General features: G+C 46.5%; 1 protein-coding gene across 3 annotated transcripts in view; it reads left to right on the top strand.

The window, feature by feature from the left end:
- The window catches only part of SLC47A1 (solute carrier family 47 member 1), a 42881-nt gene extending 28954 nt beyond the window's left edge, over positions 1-13927 (top strand). For 2 of the 3 annotated variants that reach the window (XM_077163441.1, XM_077163442.1), the window contains exons 13-17: positions 4945-5014; positions 5307-5439; positions 8397-8491; positions 9167-9245; positions 13359-13927. In XM_077163441.1, coding sequence (XP_077019556.1) covers positions 4945-5014; positions 5307-5439; positions 8397-8491; positions 9167-9245; positions 13359-13588 — 607 coding nt within the window. In that variant the 3' untranslated portion in view covers positions 13589-13927. The remainder of the gene's footprint in view (positions 1-4944; positions 5015-5306; positions 5440-8396; positions 8492-9166; positions 9246-13358) is intronic. The other variant, XM_077163440.1, reaches the window with a different exon arrangement.
- Positions 13928-16769: the final 2842 nt, after the last annotated feature.

The following is a 16769-nucleotide window of genomic DNA, read 5'->3' as shown; positions in this document are numbered from 1 at the left end:
GAGAAGAAGGAAAAGTTGAGAGAAAAACCAGCATTCTTGAGAAGGAAATACAGCAAGACATTGGCCTGCCTTCAGTGTGCCCGGAGAGCTGAGACGGTTAAGAATTCCATTACAAAAACAATAGAATAAGATTGCTTTCTTTAGCAGGAAATTTCACCACAACTAAACCACTCAGATTCAAACTGGCACAAGATGAAACCCAGCCCTGGAGAATCCAAGGAACCCCCACAGGAACAGAGGCTGAACGTAACAGCCCAGGAGGAAGGGACCAGCAGATGCAGTCACGAGCCTTCCCAGCTGACAGAGGTGTTCTGGATGGCATCAGTCTTTCTTGAGTGAAGGTAACCTCTTTTTGCTGCCTGAATTCGGCCATTTTCATGGCCTCAGAACTGTAAACTTAATAAATTAATAAACTTAATTTAATTCCCCTCTTTTTTTCATTTTTAATGCAATTTTATTGAGATATATTTCACAAACCATTTATTCCATCTAAAGTATACTATATATACTATGTATACTATGGCTCATAGTACCATCACATAGTTGTGCATTTCTCACCACAGTTGTCTACATTTTAAAAAGATATTTTTGGGCAGGCCAAGGTGGCTCAGTGGCAGAGTTCTAGCCTGCCATGCCATAGACCCAAGTTTGATTCCCAGTACCGGCCATGCAAAAGAAAAAAAAAAGATATTTTCATGGCATATAGCACTCCAGATTAACAGCCTTTCTTTCAATACTCTGAAGTCATCTGCCAGCTTGCTTTTTTTTTTTTTTGGCTTGCATCATTTTGAATGGAGAGCTGCAATATTTCTTGCCTTTACTCTTCTTAAAAGCCAAAAAAAAAAAAAAAGTGGTAGGAGCTCATGGCGCCCTGGCTGCCCCCCACCCCCACCCCACTCATGCAGAGGCAGCCATGCTTCCAGTGCAGCTCCCAGACAGATCCCAGGTGGATCCAGAGGGAGCAGAGCAGCTCTCGTGCATATACTGGGACCATGTACGTCTGGCCCAGGCTGTCTGGTGGTGACCCGAGGCACTCATGGTCCTGGAATTTACCGTGCATGCAGAACGCAGCTCCCTGAGCTCTCCTTCAGAAGCACACAGAAGGAGAGCAGTCCAGTCATGCTGCCTGGGGCAGGGGATTACTGGCTGAAGGACACACAGCATGGCCCAGGGCTGTGAGGAAATTCTGTGTCCTAGGGAAGAGGGGAACCTCAGAATTGCTTAAAGGATCAGGGCAGCCACTAAGCTTTGTATAAGCCCTGAAGGAAACATTCCCACAGGTCAATCTGCAAAGACTGGAAAAGGCGTCTTCTTTTTTTTTCCTTCTTCTTATCCCTTTTTTAAAAAATGTTAACTCCTAGCACTCAAGGAAAGCTTGGGCATAACACTAGCTGGATACAAGATTAAGGAAAAGATGTCTGGATGTCTAAATTCCTGTGATAACACTTTAAAATATCAAAATGTCCAGGTTTCAACAAAGTGTTACAAAATACACAAAGAAACAGGAACAGGAAGCGATGGCCCAGGCAAAGGAGAAGATTAAAATGTTAGAAGCCATCAGTGAGGAGGGCCAACCTGTGACATACCAGACAAAGACTTTAAAAAAAATTGTTTTAAATATGCTCAAAGAGCTAAAGGAAAACATGGACAAAGAACTAAAGGAAATCATAAAATGATAGGTTAACACAAAGAGAATATCACTAAAGAGGTGGAAATTATGAATAAGAAACAAACAGAGCTGAAGACATAAATTAACAGATTTAAAAAACTTCCTAGAGGGTTCAACAGCAGACTGAAGCAGGCAGAAGAAAGAATCAGTGAACTTGAAGATAAGACAAATGAAATTCAGTCTGTGAAGTACAAAGAAGAAAGAACAAACCTGAGGAACTTCTGGGACACCATCAAGTGTACCAGTACACACACTGGGGGACTCCCAGAAGGAGAAGAAAGAATGGGGCAGAAAGACTACTGAAGAAATAATGGCTGAAAACTTTGCTAATTTAAGAAAAGATATGAAGATACACATCCAAGATGGTTAACAATCTTCAAATAGGATAAACCAAAATAGACCCACACCATGACATAATCAAACTGTCATAATGTCAAACTGTCAATATGTTATAATCAAACTGTCAGATGCCAGAGATAGAGAATTCTGAAAGCCACAAAAGAGAAGCAGTGTGCTATGTACAAAAGAGCCTCGATAAGATTAAGTGCCAGTTTTTCATCAGCAACCATGGAGGCAAGAAGGCAGTGAGATGATGTATTTAAAGTACCTAAAGCAAAAAAATTGCCAACCAAGAAGTCTGCAATGAGCAAAACTATCTTTCAAAAATTAAGAGAGATTGAGACATTCCCAGGTAAACAAAAGCTGGGGGAGTTTTCACCATTAGACCTGCTCTACAAGAAATGCCAAAGGGAATTCTGCATGTTGACAGGAAAGGACAATAGACAATAGATTTGAAGCCCCATGAAGAAATAAGGATCTCTGGTGAGGATAATGACATAGATAAATGTAAGGGCCAATACTACTGTATTTTTGGTTTTAGCTTCACTCTTTACTTCATATAGGATCTAAAAGGCAGATGCATACACTGTAATGGGAAATCAGTGGTTTGGGACTCTAATGCATAAACATATAATTTGTGACAAGAACTACAAAAAGTAGAGGGACAGCGTTTATGTGTACTATTGAAGTTAAATTGATATCAAAGCAAATAGGATTGTTATACATTTAGAATGTGAAATTTAAGCCCCATGGTAACTACAAAGAAAATACTGGAAAACATGCAAACTCATATAGACAGAAATTAGAGTACAGGTTGCCAGAGGCTAGGGGCAGGGACAGCAGAAGTCAGTGCATAATGGGCTTAGAGTATTGTTTGGGGGATGGGAAAGTTTTAGTAATGGGAGGTGGTGAGGGTGCCGCCATATTGTGAATGAGATTCATCCCACTGAGTGATATGCTTGGGAGTGGTTGAGATGGGAAATTTTATGTTGTATTTATGTTTCCACAATTAATAAAAAAAAAAAACCAAACAGCAACTAAACAGAGGCTCGAAGGGACATTATTGGAAGATATGAAAAAATTGGAAAGTGACTTTTACATGAGGTAATTCATTGCAATATTGTCCATAAATGCAAAAGATTGGAAGCACCTGAAGCCTCCATCTTTGCTGGAGATGGATAGCACACACACACACACACACACACACACACACACACACACACAATGGAATATCACATAGCTATAGAAAAGAAATGGAGAAACTATATAGAAAGCTCCCCAGAATGTATTGTTCAGTGGAAAAAGCAAGGAGCAGAACTTCATACAGAGAATGCTATAAAATGAAATATTATAGAGGGGGGGTGGAAATAAAATGTATAATTGTATTTGCTTATATTTTCTTAAACATCTGACAGAGAAAATACTAAGAATTGTTACCTGGTGGGGATAAGGGCAGTAAAGGGTGGACTGGCAAAAGGATGGAAATAAGAATTTTTTCTTTTCTTTTTGTTTTTTTTTAAATTACAAGAAACACAAACATTCCCAACACATACACTCAGCAATTCACAGTATCATCACATAGTTGCATATTCATCATCATGATCATTTCCCAGAACATTAGCATCAATTCGGAAAAAGAAATAAAAAGACAACAGAAAAATATAACAAACAGAAAAAAAATTTACAGGTTATACCCCTTTCATTGATCACTAGCATTTCAAACTAAATCTATTTTAACATTTGTTCACCCTATTATTTATTTTTATTCCATATGTTCCTCTCATCTGTTGACAAGGTAGATAAAAGGAGCATCAGACACACGGTTTTCACAATCACACAGTCACATTGTGAAAGCTGTATCATTATACAATCATCATCAAGAAACATGGCTACTGGAGCACAGCTCTACATTTTCAGGCAGGTCCCTCCAGCCTCTCCATTACATCTTGGATAACAGGGTGATATCTACTTGATGCATAAGAATAACCTCCAGGATAACCTCTCGACTCTGTTTGGAATCTCTCAGCCTTTGACACTTTGTCTCATTTCGCTCTTCCCCCTTTTGGTCGAAAAGGTTTTCTCAATCCCTTGATGCTGGGTCTCAGCTCCTTCTAGAGTTTTTCTCAATCCCAAGAATTTTCTTGATATGCCTTTTCATACTGTTTCAATTCATTTTAGCCATTTTCATCTATTACTACTCAAAAAATGAAATAAAATAAATGTATTTTGTTTTTTGGTGGGAGGGATGTGGTCCTTTTGTTCAGTGTGGGATTTCTTATTTATTCATTAATTTGACAGATATTTGTTGCTAGGCAATGTTCTAGGTTTAATTGTGACCAAACTCACTCAGGGGCTTTAGGAATTTCTTGCCTCCACAGGTTAGTTGGCAGCATTTTTCTAATCTCCCTTTAAGTAGGCACTAAAATCCAAGACTCTAGCTTTAGGGGTTTCTAGAACCCACCTCTTAGAACCAGAGATAATTCTGCAAAGTGTATTTATGGCCTTCCTAGCTTTCCAGTCTTGGCTCTCCTCTTCCATTGTACCTCATTCAGGCACATGAGAAATACATTCACACTTGGCCTGTGGAGTCAGGTTAAAAGAAGGATGGCAATAGAATCCCAAATTTACTTTGGTGGGGGCAGTGGGAGGAGATACCAAGTCATCTGATTTAATTGTGTACATTGACCAAATAGGCTGTATATACTTTTACGGAAGTCGTGAGATACAATGCACAGTTGGCTTAATCTACAACCAGGAAAAAGTAGAATAGTCAACTAAGATATTGGCTGGAGGGAGTGAGGAAGGTTGCTTAAATACAAAAGGCTAAGCCTTGCTGAGCTGTGGCCCCAGCTGGGTCTTACCCCTGGCAACTGTGTATTTCTCCTTTTTGCACAACTGCCTCCTTCTTATTACCATGTGCTTTATTTTCCTAACAGAGAAATCATAGCTCTGGTGGCTCAGGTGGTTCCAGTTTATGCTGTTTCCCACCTCTTTGAAGGTCTTGCTGTAAGTATTGTGTGCTGTGCCCGTCAGCTCTTTTATGATCTGTGTTCTTCAGATGATAGCCAACTTAGATTGAGAAGAGAGTCTAGGTAACTAGGTAGGTAAGTAATTCTGAATATTTTTATTATGCTCAAATGATGAGAATACTGGCATATGATCATGGGATTTTGAGCCAGAATCCCATGGAATGGTGAGCGCTGGGTAGATGAGAGTCTTTGAGAAGCACGGAGGGTGGCAGAGGACTGACCAGGTGTCAGCAGTGTTCCCACTGATGGAGTGTTGTCTGCCCTTACAGTGTACATGTGGTGGGATTCTGCGGGGAAGTGGAAACCAGAAGGTTGGCGCTATTGTTAATGCTATTGGGTATTACGTGATTGGCCTCCCCATTGGGATTTCCCTGATGTTTGCAGCTCAACTTGGAGTGATGGGTAAGCTCAACTTGGACTCATGAGTAAGCTTTCACCCTCGGCAGTCAGAGCTTAGTTATTCATGGTGCAGGAAATAACTGTCTGGTCGTGTAGACCTTTGAACTTTAGTGCCTTCTCATATTCGTTCTGTGCCTTGTCAGCAGAGATATCAGGGAGAGGGCAGGAGGTGGCCTCCAGCTCCAGCCAGCGACTGAAGGCCACATGTCTGAACCCTCCTTGCCTACATGAGCAGTCTTTCATGCTGACACACTTGAACAGAATAAGGTGCCCTTTCTGATTATCTTCCTTTCCTGGTTCAACAAGTTCTCACTTCAAGAGATGACAGTTTGGCAGTTCCTCAGAAAGTTAAGTATAGAATTACATATGACCTGGCAATGTCACTTCTTGATATAAACCCAAAAGAAGTGAAAGCAGGGACTCAAACAGATATTTGCACACCAGTGTTCATAGCAGCATTATTCACAACAGTCCAGAGGTGGAAGCAACCCCAGGGTCTACCTACAGATGAATGGAAAAACAAAATGTATGTGTATATATATATGATGGATTATTATTCAGCCTTAAAGAGGAGTGAAGTCCTGATACATGCTACAACATGGATGGAACCCAGAGACACTGTGTTGGGAGAAATAAGCCAGACATGAAAGGCCAAATATTATATGATCTCACTTACATGGAATAACTAAAATATTCAAATTCATAGAGACAAAGTAGATTACAGGTTATGGGGGGCAAGGGGTGGGATTAGGGAATGGGGAATGAATGCTTAATGGGTGGGTACAGAGTTTCTGTTTGGGCTGAGGGAAAAGTTTCAGTAAAGGATGACGGTGATGGTAGCACAACATTATGACTGTAATCAACACTGCTGAATTGTACACTTGAAAGTGGTCAAAATGGGAAATTTACGTTGTATATATGTAGCCACAATAAACATTTAAAGAATAATGACAATAATAAGCTGTAACCCCTCATGGTGATGTGGGAGCTGAAAGAGGATATGACAGCAGAGGCCACTGCAGAAGCAGTGGACCCCATTCTGTTCTCTGAGCAATGCCCCTTCTGTGGTGAGACTCAGAGTGTGTCTGCTTGGCTGAGAACCATCATAAGCTGGCTCCACTGGGGCGTTTTAGGAGAGGAAGGGTGGGTCAGTCTTGGAATGAATTTTTACACCCTTTTGGAAGCACCCACGGTGGCTGTGGACATCCTGGAACAATGTCCCTCTGTGTCTGGCAAGGCAGGACCATGGAGGTACTCTTAGTGTCACCCTCATCACGTTCTGCAGCCTCCACCTCCACCTTTTGTGACCTTCTTTGAAGCATGTGCTGTGGGACTGTTCACAAGAGGTGTGGGTGCCATATCTGTGACCAGCACAGGAGGGCAGGTGGCACCTCTTTATCATCTTATTAGTTACAGAGGAAAGAATTTAATTCTCAGATTACGCTATCTTCTTACAAAGTAGGGAAATAAATGACTGCCCAGCTTTGATTTCTAAAATAACAATTTGGAAAATATTGGCAGATAAGTGCTTATATTAAAACTTAAACCCATTATCATTGGGGTGAACCTGAGCTGGTTCATTTTCTATCTGTCAGTACTTGATGGGTTCAGAGGTAGTGAAAAGTCATCTGATACTTTGAGTGAACTTCTGGTCCAGTATGTTCCATGCTGTTGCACATTTTTCTCAAGTTCAATAATATTTTAATGAACAATATGGGAGATGTCCAAATAATGGCATGGCCAATGCAAAGTTCACTGGACTTATAACCTGGCGTAGAAAGTTATGTAGCTGAGTTTCTGGCATTGAACATATTTTGGATTTTATAATGGCCTCATTAATGGACATTAGACAAGTCTACTCAAAACCGTAGGTCCAGCTATATCACAGGTGCTGTATGTACTGGGCCCACTCATTCATTTAACAATGGCATGCCTACTGTGTGCAAAGTGGAGGGATTTAAGGATCACTTAAAATAAATGATAGGTCTGGTGAATGCTCTGCCAAGGCTGCCCATCTTAGGATACTGTGTCAACTCTGTCAGGGTATGCAGTATACCTACACAAAGTGTCCAGAGAAACAAGAATGATGTAGGGTCCCGAGTAACTAGCAAATCATAAGAGCCATCATAATTCCCTGGGAGGCTTTTCAAATACACAAATGTAAGAGTCCCCTGTCTTGTCTCCTAGCCAGCAGTGAAATTCTAGAAATCCAATTCATACTTTTCAATTTACAGCTGGAGAGAGTCAGGTATTGTTTGTGTTGAAGATAGTTAGGGTAAACTTAGAGTTTCTGTGTACTGGGAACACTGGGTTTGAAAGAGGAAGTCAGTGGCTTGCTTTTACTAGCTGTTAACCCTTGCATGGAATCTGACCACCTTAACCCTTTCCCAGATCTAGATGCTTATCGTTAGATCTTTGCATTCTCTCATCAGGCCACTGTTGACCACCATTTGGAGTTTCCTTCTGTGCTGTGTGGGTTTACTAGGCAGAGTCTGTGCCTTTTCCCCATCATCCATTTCCACCCAGCCTCTCCTTTATACTCTAGTTGTCTCTAGGTAGATAACTCTCTCCTAGGAGCTTCCCAGCCAAGTCGGTTCCCAGAGCATGTAAAGTCCTACAGGAAGCTCTGAAGGAAGGAGCATTAAGACTTTATATAGCTGGAAATTTCTTCATGCTAGTCCTTTCTTTTTTCAAAAATGAAAATACAGTGGAAGTAGTTTGTCCTGGAAGATTTATGATCACAAAGGCAACAAAAGAGGCTTTGAACATTTGTTCTGATATCCAGAGCCCCAAGAGGAGGCCTCAGGGAGCTCTGGAAGCAAACAAGAGCAGGGTTCAGGCCTCCGGTTCACGGCAGGCCCCGTCGCAGCCACGGGGGCACGCAGCTGGCACGGCTGATGCAGGTGAGCTGTGCCCGCCAGCTTCCCACTGAGTTAATCTGTCTTACTTCCCACATCTAGGTCTGTGGTCAGGAATCGTCATCTGTACCGTCTCTCAAGCCGTGTGCTTTCTCGGCTTTATTGCTCAGCTAAATTGGAAAAAAGCCTGCCAACAGGTAACTCTGCTCACAGCTGTCCAGTAAAGGCTCCTCGCTGGATCAGATCCGGCGAGCTCTCTTTCACTTTAGAAGGTCTCTCTTTTGTCACGAATGCTGTTTTTTTTCCCTCTTTTGTTTCAACTGGATTTGATTCTGAGGTAAAGGGCCAGATGGCCCTGGATTAATCCGTTCCTCTTTGTTTATTCATTGAATAGAAAAACATAAAGTTCATTTTTTTCCCCCTTGCATCCCATGCTTGGCTCTCTCCTTGGGCTTGAAAAGCCAATTTCGGGCTAAGAGTTGGAATTGGAGAGTAAGGTGGGATGTTGTCAAATTCTTCCTAATATTGTTTTTATGATCCCTGAATATTTTGTTAAGATTCGTGTGTGCATTTGGGGTCTCTGTGGGGTATGAAAACAGATGGTAGATAAACGAGATGGAGTAAATTCAAATGATCTTGTCCCCTATCTTATCCCTTGCTTGTACTTTTCCTCACTCAGGCTCGCCCACCACTGCCCCATTCCAATCTTTATGAAAGATGATTCGAGACTTGGGAACTAGGGGAGGCTTAAATTTCCCTGTCAGTGAGGAAAAGGGCTTGGCTTTTCCTAAACTGCGTAGTCAAATCGAAGAAGATGTTTTATTAACCCTGTTGTAAAGCCTTAAGGACTGACTTTGAGTTTCATTTTCTAGGCTCAAGTACATGCCAATTTGAAACTAAATATGGCACAGGATGGGAATTCTGCTGTCTCTAGGGATCCGCTTTATCCAGGTGGGATATGAATGCCCCAGCATTTTGAACAGACCCTATCTAGATGGTACTGAGGTGCCATTTGTGGGACACAAGTAGATTTGCAGCTGGGAGCTCCCATTTAATAGGGCAATCATGTTTTTTAGAGACCATTGATAACTTGTAAATGCAGTCAAGTGGCACCCAATTTGAAGGAAATTGTATGTGCTTGAATTCTACACGTTAACAGGTGACTACGGATGATTAAAGGCTACAGGCAGCCACTTGCTTGGCTAATTTGCGGTACCCAGGCATCCTTCAGACATTTCTGACGCCTGGCGATCCTGTGCTTTGACCGTGTCTTTGAAACTGACATTTACCTGTTGGTTCTAATGGAATCCCTGCTGCTCGTAGGAAGGGGCTTTAAACACGTTACCGGTCTGACCACCTCTTCTGATAACATTACACCATCGTGGCTGCTTTTTGGTGTGTCCGTTTGGTCTAGTCCTTAGTCCTGCCCTCACCCTCATCCCTTGCCCTTTAGAATTTAAACCCTTTTGATCTGATAGATCAGCGAAGCCAGAGCCGAGCCCCGACTCTGCTGTCCCTGCCGTTTCTCATTCTTGTGGTCTCCTCCTTGAGACTGGTTGCCTTTGATTGTGTTCCAGACTTTATAGGAGAAGAATAGTCTGTTGAAGTCACTTGAGAACCAGCATGGTGTTCCCTCCCTTCAGAGAGGGTTTCCTGTCGCCAGCGTCAGCGATGTAGGGTTTCTCGCAGTCTGGGGCAATTTTAGAAACTGAGGTTTCTGTACCACCCAGTGGCCCCAAAGGTGGGCTGCAGTCGGTGGCGGGGGTGGTGCTGGTTCCATCCTTAATTCTTGGACTCAGCCCTTTGGGGCTCCAACCCACAGCACTGAGGGGTTCACCAGGGCCCCACCCGTGCATGTACTGTCGAACAGAGTATACCTGGCCTTGTAAGGAGGAGCTCTGTTCAAAAGAGATGGTGCAGGGGAGGGAAGCGGGTATCACAATAGGGGGAAGGGATATTGCAGAGGTGGGGGGATGCCCTACCCATAGGATCTGCAGAGCCTTCGCACTAGGCAAAAATGGTTTTGTTTTTATAGAGAGGAGTAAACGAGCTTAGAAAGATCTGGGTGTGGGGAAGTGGGATGAAAGGGTGATGTGATCAGAGATGGATTAGAGTGCTGTTTCCTGAACCAGGCTGTTCTTGTGTGGGGAGGGAGGCTGTGGGGAGGGGGTGGCTCAGGCAGAGGGCTGACCAAAATTTGGGGACCTGGGGGCAGGAGAGGAGCTTCACCAGTATTGGCTAACAGGAGATTTGTTCTGATTGATCAGGGGGACGAGCAGTTCAGCTAATCATTTAGGAGGCAAAGAATGGGAATTTGGGGGGTCCTGTGCCAGGCCGTGTCCTGGGTCAGCGGGTGGGGGGGGCACCCTCAGGTCCTCTCTAAGTCACGGGGGAGAAGGGCGGGTGCCTTGCAGTGAGCTGCCTTCCAGAACAACCATCTCTGCTGTCCAGGGCCCCTGGGCCCGGGGAGGCTCAGCTTGGTGGGTGCTTCACCACGTAGCCGTCCTTCCAGATGGGGCCTCTCGGGACCAAGGCCCAGCTTACCGCCCTGGATTTCCAGATAGTTTTTATCTGGCTTTTTGAATTATTTCAGAGGTAGGCTCGGTCCACGTTTTCTCCCATTTGTGAATAAGGAATAATGTCTTCGTTTGCCAGGCTGCTATCACATGTACTCCACGTTGGTTTTGGCTGAAACAACAGGGATTTATCGGCTCATGGTTTTGAGGCTCGCAGAGACCCAGCATCAAGGCGAGGCGAGGCTCCCTCCCCAAAATCTGGGGCGCTGTGGTGCTGGCCAGCAGAGATTGGGGGGTTCCTTGGCTTATCACTCCCTCCCCTCACGCAGCAATGTCCTCTCCTCTCTCGCATCTTTGGGGTTCTCTTTATAAGGCCTCCAGTGATCCAGATCACTAAGCCCATAAATTGAGCCACTCAACTTCTAAAACAGCATCTCAAGAGGCCCTGTTTCCAGTGGGGTCGCGGAGAAAAGGACAGCAGAGGGAGAACCTGTGTTTGCTGGGTGTGTGATTCCGGCTACCTGAGATAGCATGAGGTGCGTCAGCCCACGTGGGGAAAGCATGGAGAAAAGCGTCTGGCCCAGAGAAAACATTTTATTCGTGAGAGCTAGTATGATTATGCTCAAAACTTTTTTCTCTCTGAAGTCTGCAGGCAGGGAAGCCCTGGACGTAAGGAGTCCGAAGCCCACATCTTATTCTTCTTCCTTTACGTGGTTGCTTTTGTTTCCCTCTTGGGAAGCTTTTGGGATATTTTCCTTATTCTGACTGTTCGGAAACGTCATGAGACCAATTCTGAGCTATTTTCCTGCTTGTGCTTTAAAGTAACTCCTTTCAAAGTAAAGATTCACATCTTCCTTCACTTCTGTAAACAACCTTCAATTATTTCCTGCTTTATTCTGTTTCTGAAATGTTTATAAGATGGGTGTCGTGGGAGAGGACTCCCAGGGATGAGTCTGGCCTTGGCACCACGGGATCAACAATTCCATCCCGACCAAAAGGGGGAAAAGAAGTGTAGCAGATAAGTTATCAGTGGCAGAGAGGGTTCACATAGAGTCGAGAGGCTACTCTGGAGGTCACTCTTACGCAAGCTTCAGTCAAACATTGCTACCTATCCTAACCTGCCAACCCCCACCAGGACCATTCCAGCCACTACTATAGAATACCTAGGGCAATAGAGAAGTTTCCACAAAAGTTCCACGCACTAGGGTAACTTTGCGGAAACCTACAACCTCCAGACGGGTCCTTGGACCAGTTAAGTCCTGAAACCTAGAGGGCCCAGCCTCTCCAGAACATGAGCTAGTTCCATCTCCCTACCCCATAGTAGTGACAGCCCCTTCCAACATGAAGAGGTTGGAATGGGCATGGCCCAAATGCCCTGAAAGAGTGGGAGAAAGATCAGAGTTGATGTTGGTGTTATACAGAGAAAGTAGGCTGTAACAAACGAGTATGACTGCTGAATCATTGTATTGGTATTGGAGACTAGAAGAGTCTCCAGTATCTGAGAGCAGGTAGGAGTGAAAACCTGGAATTGTGGACTTGTAACCCACACCAAATTCTGAAATCTGTTCTACAACTAATTGTTGCGCTGTGCATTGAAGTTTGCTGCTTTTTTGTACATGTATTATTTTTCACAAAAGAGAAAAAAAAGTGATGATTAAAAAGATATGTATGTGTTCTTTCTAGCCTCCAATGTTCTGGAGCAGCCAGAAGGAGAGATCTGAGAGGATGGTGGTGGCCCATGACAAACTCGGGGACCTGTCCTGTGACTGCTTGTTGAGGGGTGCTTTGAAAACTATGGCTTTTTTTCTTTCTTTGCTTTGTATATATGTTATATTATACAGTGAAAAAAGTTAAAAAAGTAATAAGATGGGTGTTGGCCCTTTCAGAATTTCCATTGTGAAGCTTAACTCTGTCAACTGAGAAATGACAAAGGAAACTGCCAGGCACTGAAGGCATTTATTTTGGGGGTCTTAGAGTTGCAATTTGGGGAGCATGGATTCAGGTAGAGACCGGATCGGGCCCCGCGGTGGCACTTCCAGGCAAGGAGGGTTTGTGGAGAACGAGAAGATCAGACAAGTTGCCTCTGATTGGCGGCTGTGTGGGGTCCTCGGATGGGCCTCCAGTTTGGCTTACTGTGTTCCTTCTCTCATGGTTTGTTTTGTGGTGTCTGCATCTCTGCATCTTCCTGGGCTGTTTGTGCCTTGGCAAAGTGGCTGCTGGCTGCTTGAAAGTAACTTTCAGAAAGACCTCCCGACTCCATTTAAAATCTCTTATCCGCAGCAACGCTGTTGTCTGATGTCTTTCTGCCACTTGGAGATGGACTTTCTCTAGTTCTTGGGGGAAAGCTTTTGGGGTACCCAAGCGTAGGGCTCCCTGTGTGTGAGTGAGTGTGTGGAGAGACATAAACGTGATTTCTGTAATTTATTCACTGTAGCCATGGCTTCATGGATGAACTTTCAGCCGTTAGCATGTGCACCCATCACTCTTAGGCAGATGGAGAAAAACTCCTTCTAAGCTGCTAACCGAGTTCCTTTCCCGCTCCCCCCAGCAGCGAGCCCGGAAGACAGCGGAGGAGTCTTAATGAGAGATGTGGAGAAAAGGGACGAGCCTCGGGGTTCTCGGTTGGAAGGCCAAGATGACGCTCTCCGCGTGCGTCCAGAGGGCAGGCGGCCGCTGAGCGGGGGGCAGCTGGCCCTGCGCCGGGGGCTCCTGTTCCTAGCTGTCACGGCCATCTTGCTGCTGGGGATTTTAGTGAGAATATTTGTGCCAATCCAGTGACATCGCGGGACAGAGAGAAAGTCAGGCGAAGCTGTTCTTCTGAGCTTACAAATAAAATGGACAGGCCTGAGAGTGGCCCCTCCTTTTCGGTTACCATAACGCGTGGTGCCCCTGGATTTCACGAACTCAAAGATATTTTCCTCATGAGGAAAAGGACTTGAGGGCTGCAAACTACCGTAGGGTCCGAAAGATGACATTCGACTACTAATTCATCCACCGGGTTCCGGCCGAGGCCTGCCACGTGCTGACTGCCTTCCTCTATAGCTTTGACATGTCTTCTGCTTATTGTTTGTTTCTTTTTTTAAAAAATGGAAGTCAAATCCATATGACATAAAATGAACCCTTTTTAACATTTGCTGTGTTCGTAGAGGCTGCAAGTGACCTCAGTTACTTGCGCAGTTTAATTTTCTAGCTGCCTGGAGTCAGGACAAACCACATGGATTGGCGGGGGGCGTGGTCCTCACTCAAGCACCAGCTGCAAATCTGGAGGTTCCCCCAGGCCACCCTCAACTTCTAACCAACTGGTTACAAATTCTGGGTTTCCCACCACCCTCTCGGGGTCAGTAATTCGCTAGAACCACTCACAGAGCTTAGGAAAGCACAAGCCTTCTGATAATGGTCTTATTTGTAGCAAAAAGGGCCACAAATCAGAAGTCAAAAGAAGAGGCGCCTATGGTGGGAGGCCTGGGGGACGCCCCACGAGCCCCCCATACCCTCTTCCCATGGGGTCATAACATGCTGCCCTCCCAGCACATCTATCTGTATCCTCAATCCTGGAAGCGCTCTGGAGCCCGCGAGTTTTATTGCGGTTTCATTAAGGATGCACAGTGCGTGGGATCGATTCTGGTCAGCCCCCAGGCCCCCTAAAACCACCTGAATAACAAGACACATTGTGCAGAATTCCAAGGATTTAGAGGTTATGCCCGCCCCCTGCCCAGCAGCCAGGACAAAGGCCAGACCTCTTTTTTGAGGCCAAATTCATTACTACACAGACAGAAACCCATGTACTAGGTGCCCACGGAGTCTCAAAGCCTGAGTTACTTAAAATCTGTTTTACATTGTGGCTTTCCTTGCACCTTAGATTATTGTTCGATGGGCAAATAGCATTGATCAATATTCATTTGGGGACCAGATCTTAAGCACTGCACGTGCCGGCAATGCTTAAGACATTAAAAGGGGAAAAGAGAGATTCTTAAGAATAGTGCGATGGCATTTCTGAGTCTGCTTCCTGCTTAGGGCTGGACCTCAGTCTGCACGGGTGGCCTTGGGCTGGCGGAGCCAAGGAGGAGAACTGCCCGCCCAGTCCTCCCGGGAGCCAGCACTTCCCTGGTTTTCCTCAAGTGGCGGACATTCCACGGAGACAACAAAAGGCTTTGCACAACGAGCTCCCCCAGCAAACTGAGGAAGAGGCCACACCTCGTATTGATAGAGGGAAGGGGTCAGAAAGTTGGAAGGAAACCGAAGGAAGAAGAGGGTGCCAGGGGCGGGGAGAAAAGAGATGCTGTCTTTGTCTTCTCTTTGGTTCTGTCCTTGTATTATTATTATTTTTTTTGAAGAGGCACAAGCTTTTGGTGGCAGACATGGCATATCCAGAAAAATCCACCTCTGAGGGTTTACCTAAATGAATGCCCCTGAGGCAGTCAGAGAGGGACGGAGGGAGGGGAAGTGACCCTAAGACCTGGAACGAGAAGTTCCTTTTGATGTGCAAACACCCAGCCCTACACACTCGGCCCCTGTACCCTGGACCCCTTGGCACCCTCCACCCCCTTCCCATCCCCCATCCCCCCTCAGTTCGGTGCCTGAAAAGAACCAATGCAAAGTACAGCTCATCAGTCCGTTATCAGCACAGCAGGGGGGCAGGGCCCCTCCGTCCTTAGGACGCCCTGGCCTCACCCTGGGGAGCACTTGTGCTCGTGCCCCCCTTCCCGGGGCGCAGTGGCCAGGCACTGAGCTTTCTGGCTGACTCCCTGACCGTCCTGGAGCTCTTCCCTGCGGCTAAGGCTCAGTGCGAACCCCCACAGCACCTGCCTCTGGTCGAGGTGTCACCTTCTTGGAGAATTCCCAGGGCTCTGTGGTGTCATCAAGCTTACGAAGCCGTGGCTGTCCAGGCCCACCTGGACAGGGTTCTCTCCTGCGACTGGGTCCAGAACCCCTGCGGCGCCAGTCCCTGCGTGAGGGCTCGACCTCTCCGAGAATCCCAGCACCAGCCCCACTACCACCACCCCCCGCCTTGGAAAACTGTTGTAAACCTCGGGAGCAGCATGACAAGGCTTTCGTAACCCTCTCAGATTAAATGGTGAGTCTGGAATCAACTTGCCGGTGCAAGCCCTAGTTCCTACCTATGGACACGAAAACCTGGGCAAGCCTTAGCCCTGACAGCCTAACAATAAACAGGACACCCCCCCCCCCAGCACCACAGGTGCTGCCACAGCTGTGCAGGTGTGACCTCCTAGTGTGTGCTTGTACAGCGCCCACCAACTGGACGTTGGGAGGAAATGTTCCTGCCGTCAGAAAAAGTCACAGCTGTGAATAAACCACAACAGAACAGCCGACCAGCTGCACGTGTGTGTGTGTGGGGGGGAGGCTCAGGCTCAGCCCCCTGCACAGCAGCTCTGGTGCAGGGAAGTCCAGAGGGGAGTTCCGTGTCTCCAGGACAGAGATAAGGGTTTGCCCTGAAGGTGGCCCCCTGAGGCCCTCCCTTTACCCCAGCCCTTCCTTTACGGCCCCCCATTTCCCTCCCCACCAGGTGGGAGCCCCGGGGACACGGCTTCCCAGTGTGGCCGAGAGGTGAGAGGTGAGGGGGTGGGGGGCGCAGGGCCAGACAGCAGGGAGCCTGGCCCAGGGAGCCGGCTCGGAGTGGGGGTGTTGGAACAACTACCCCCCGCCTCGACGCCCCCCCCAAACCCTGGCCCAACTAGAAACTTTCTAGAAAAGCCTCTGTTCGCACGGAGCCCTGACCCCGACCTCTTCCCTAGCTCCGACGGCGCCCCACCCCCACCCCCACCCGGGCCACGATGGTTGGTCTCCACGCGGGTCCGGGTCCGGCAGGGGCGGCCCTGGGTCTGAGCTCCACCCGCCGCCGAGCCCTGGACCTGCCCAGCGTGGGGAGGGAGGCGGTCCCCGTGGTGAGCTCCGGACGCGGGCGTCCCTCCCAGGCCGCCTCCCCTGAGACCCCACCCGC

This window comes from Tamandua tetradactyla, chromosome 6, assembly GCF_023851605.1.
Source record: "Tamandua tetradactyla isolate mTamTet1 chromosome 6, mTamTet1.pri, whole genome shotgun sequence".
In the NCBI taxonomy this organism is placed as follows: Eukaryota; Metazoa; Chordata; class Mammalia; order Pilosa; family Myrmecophagidae; genus Tamandua; species Tamandua tetradactyla.
This window is presented reverse-complemented; position numbering and strand designations above follow the sequence as displayed.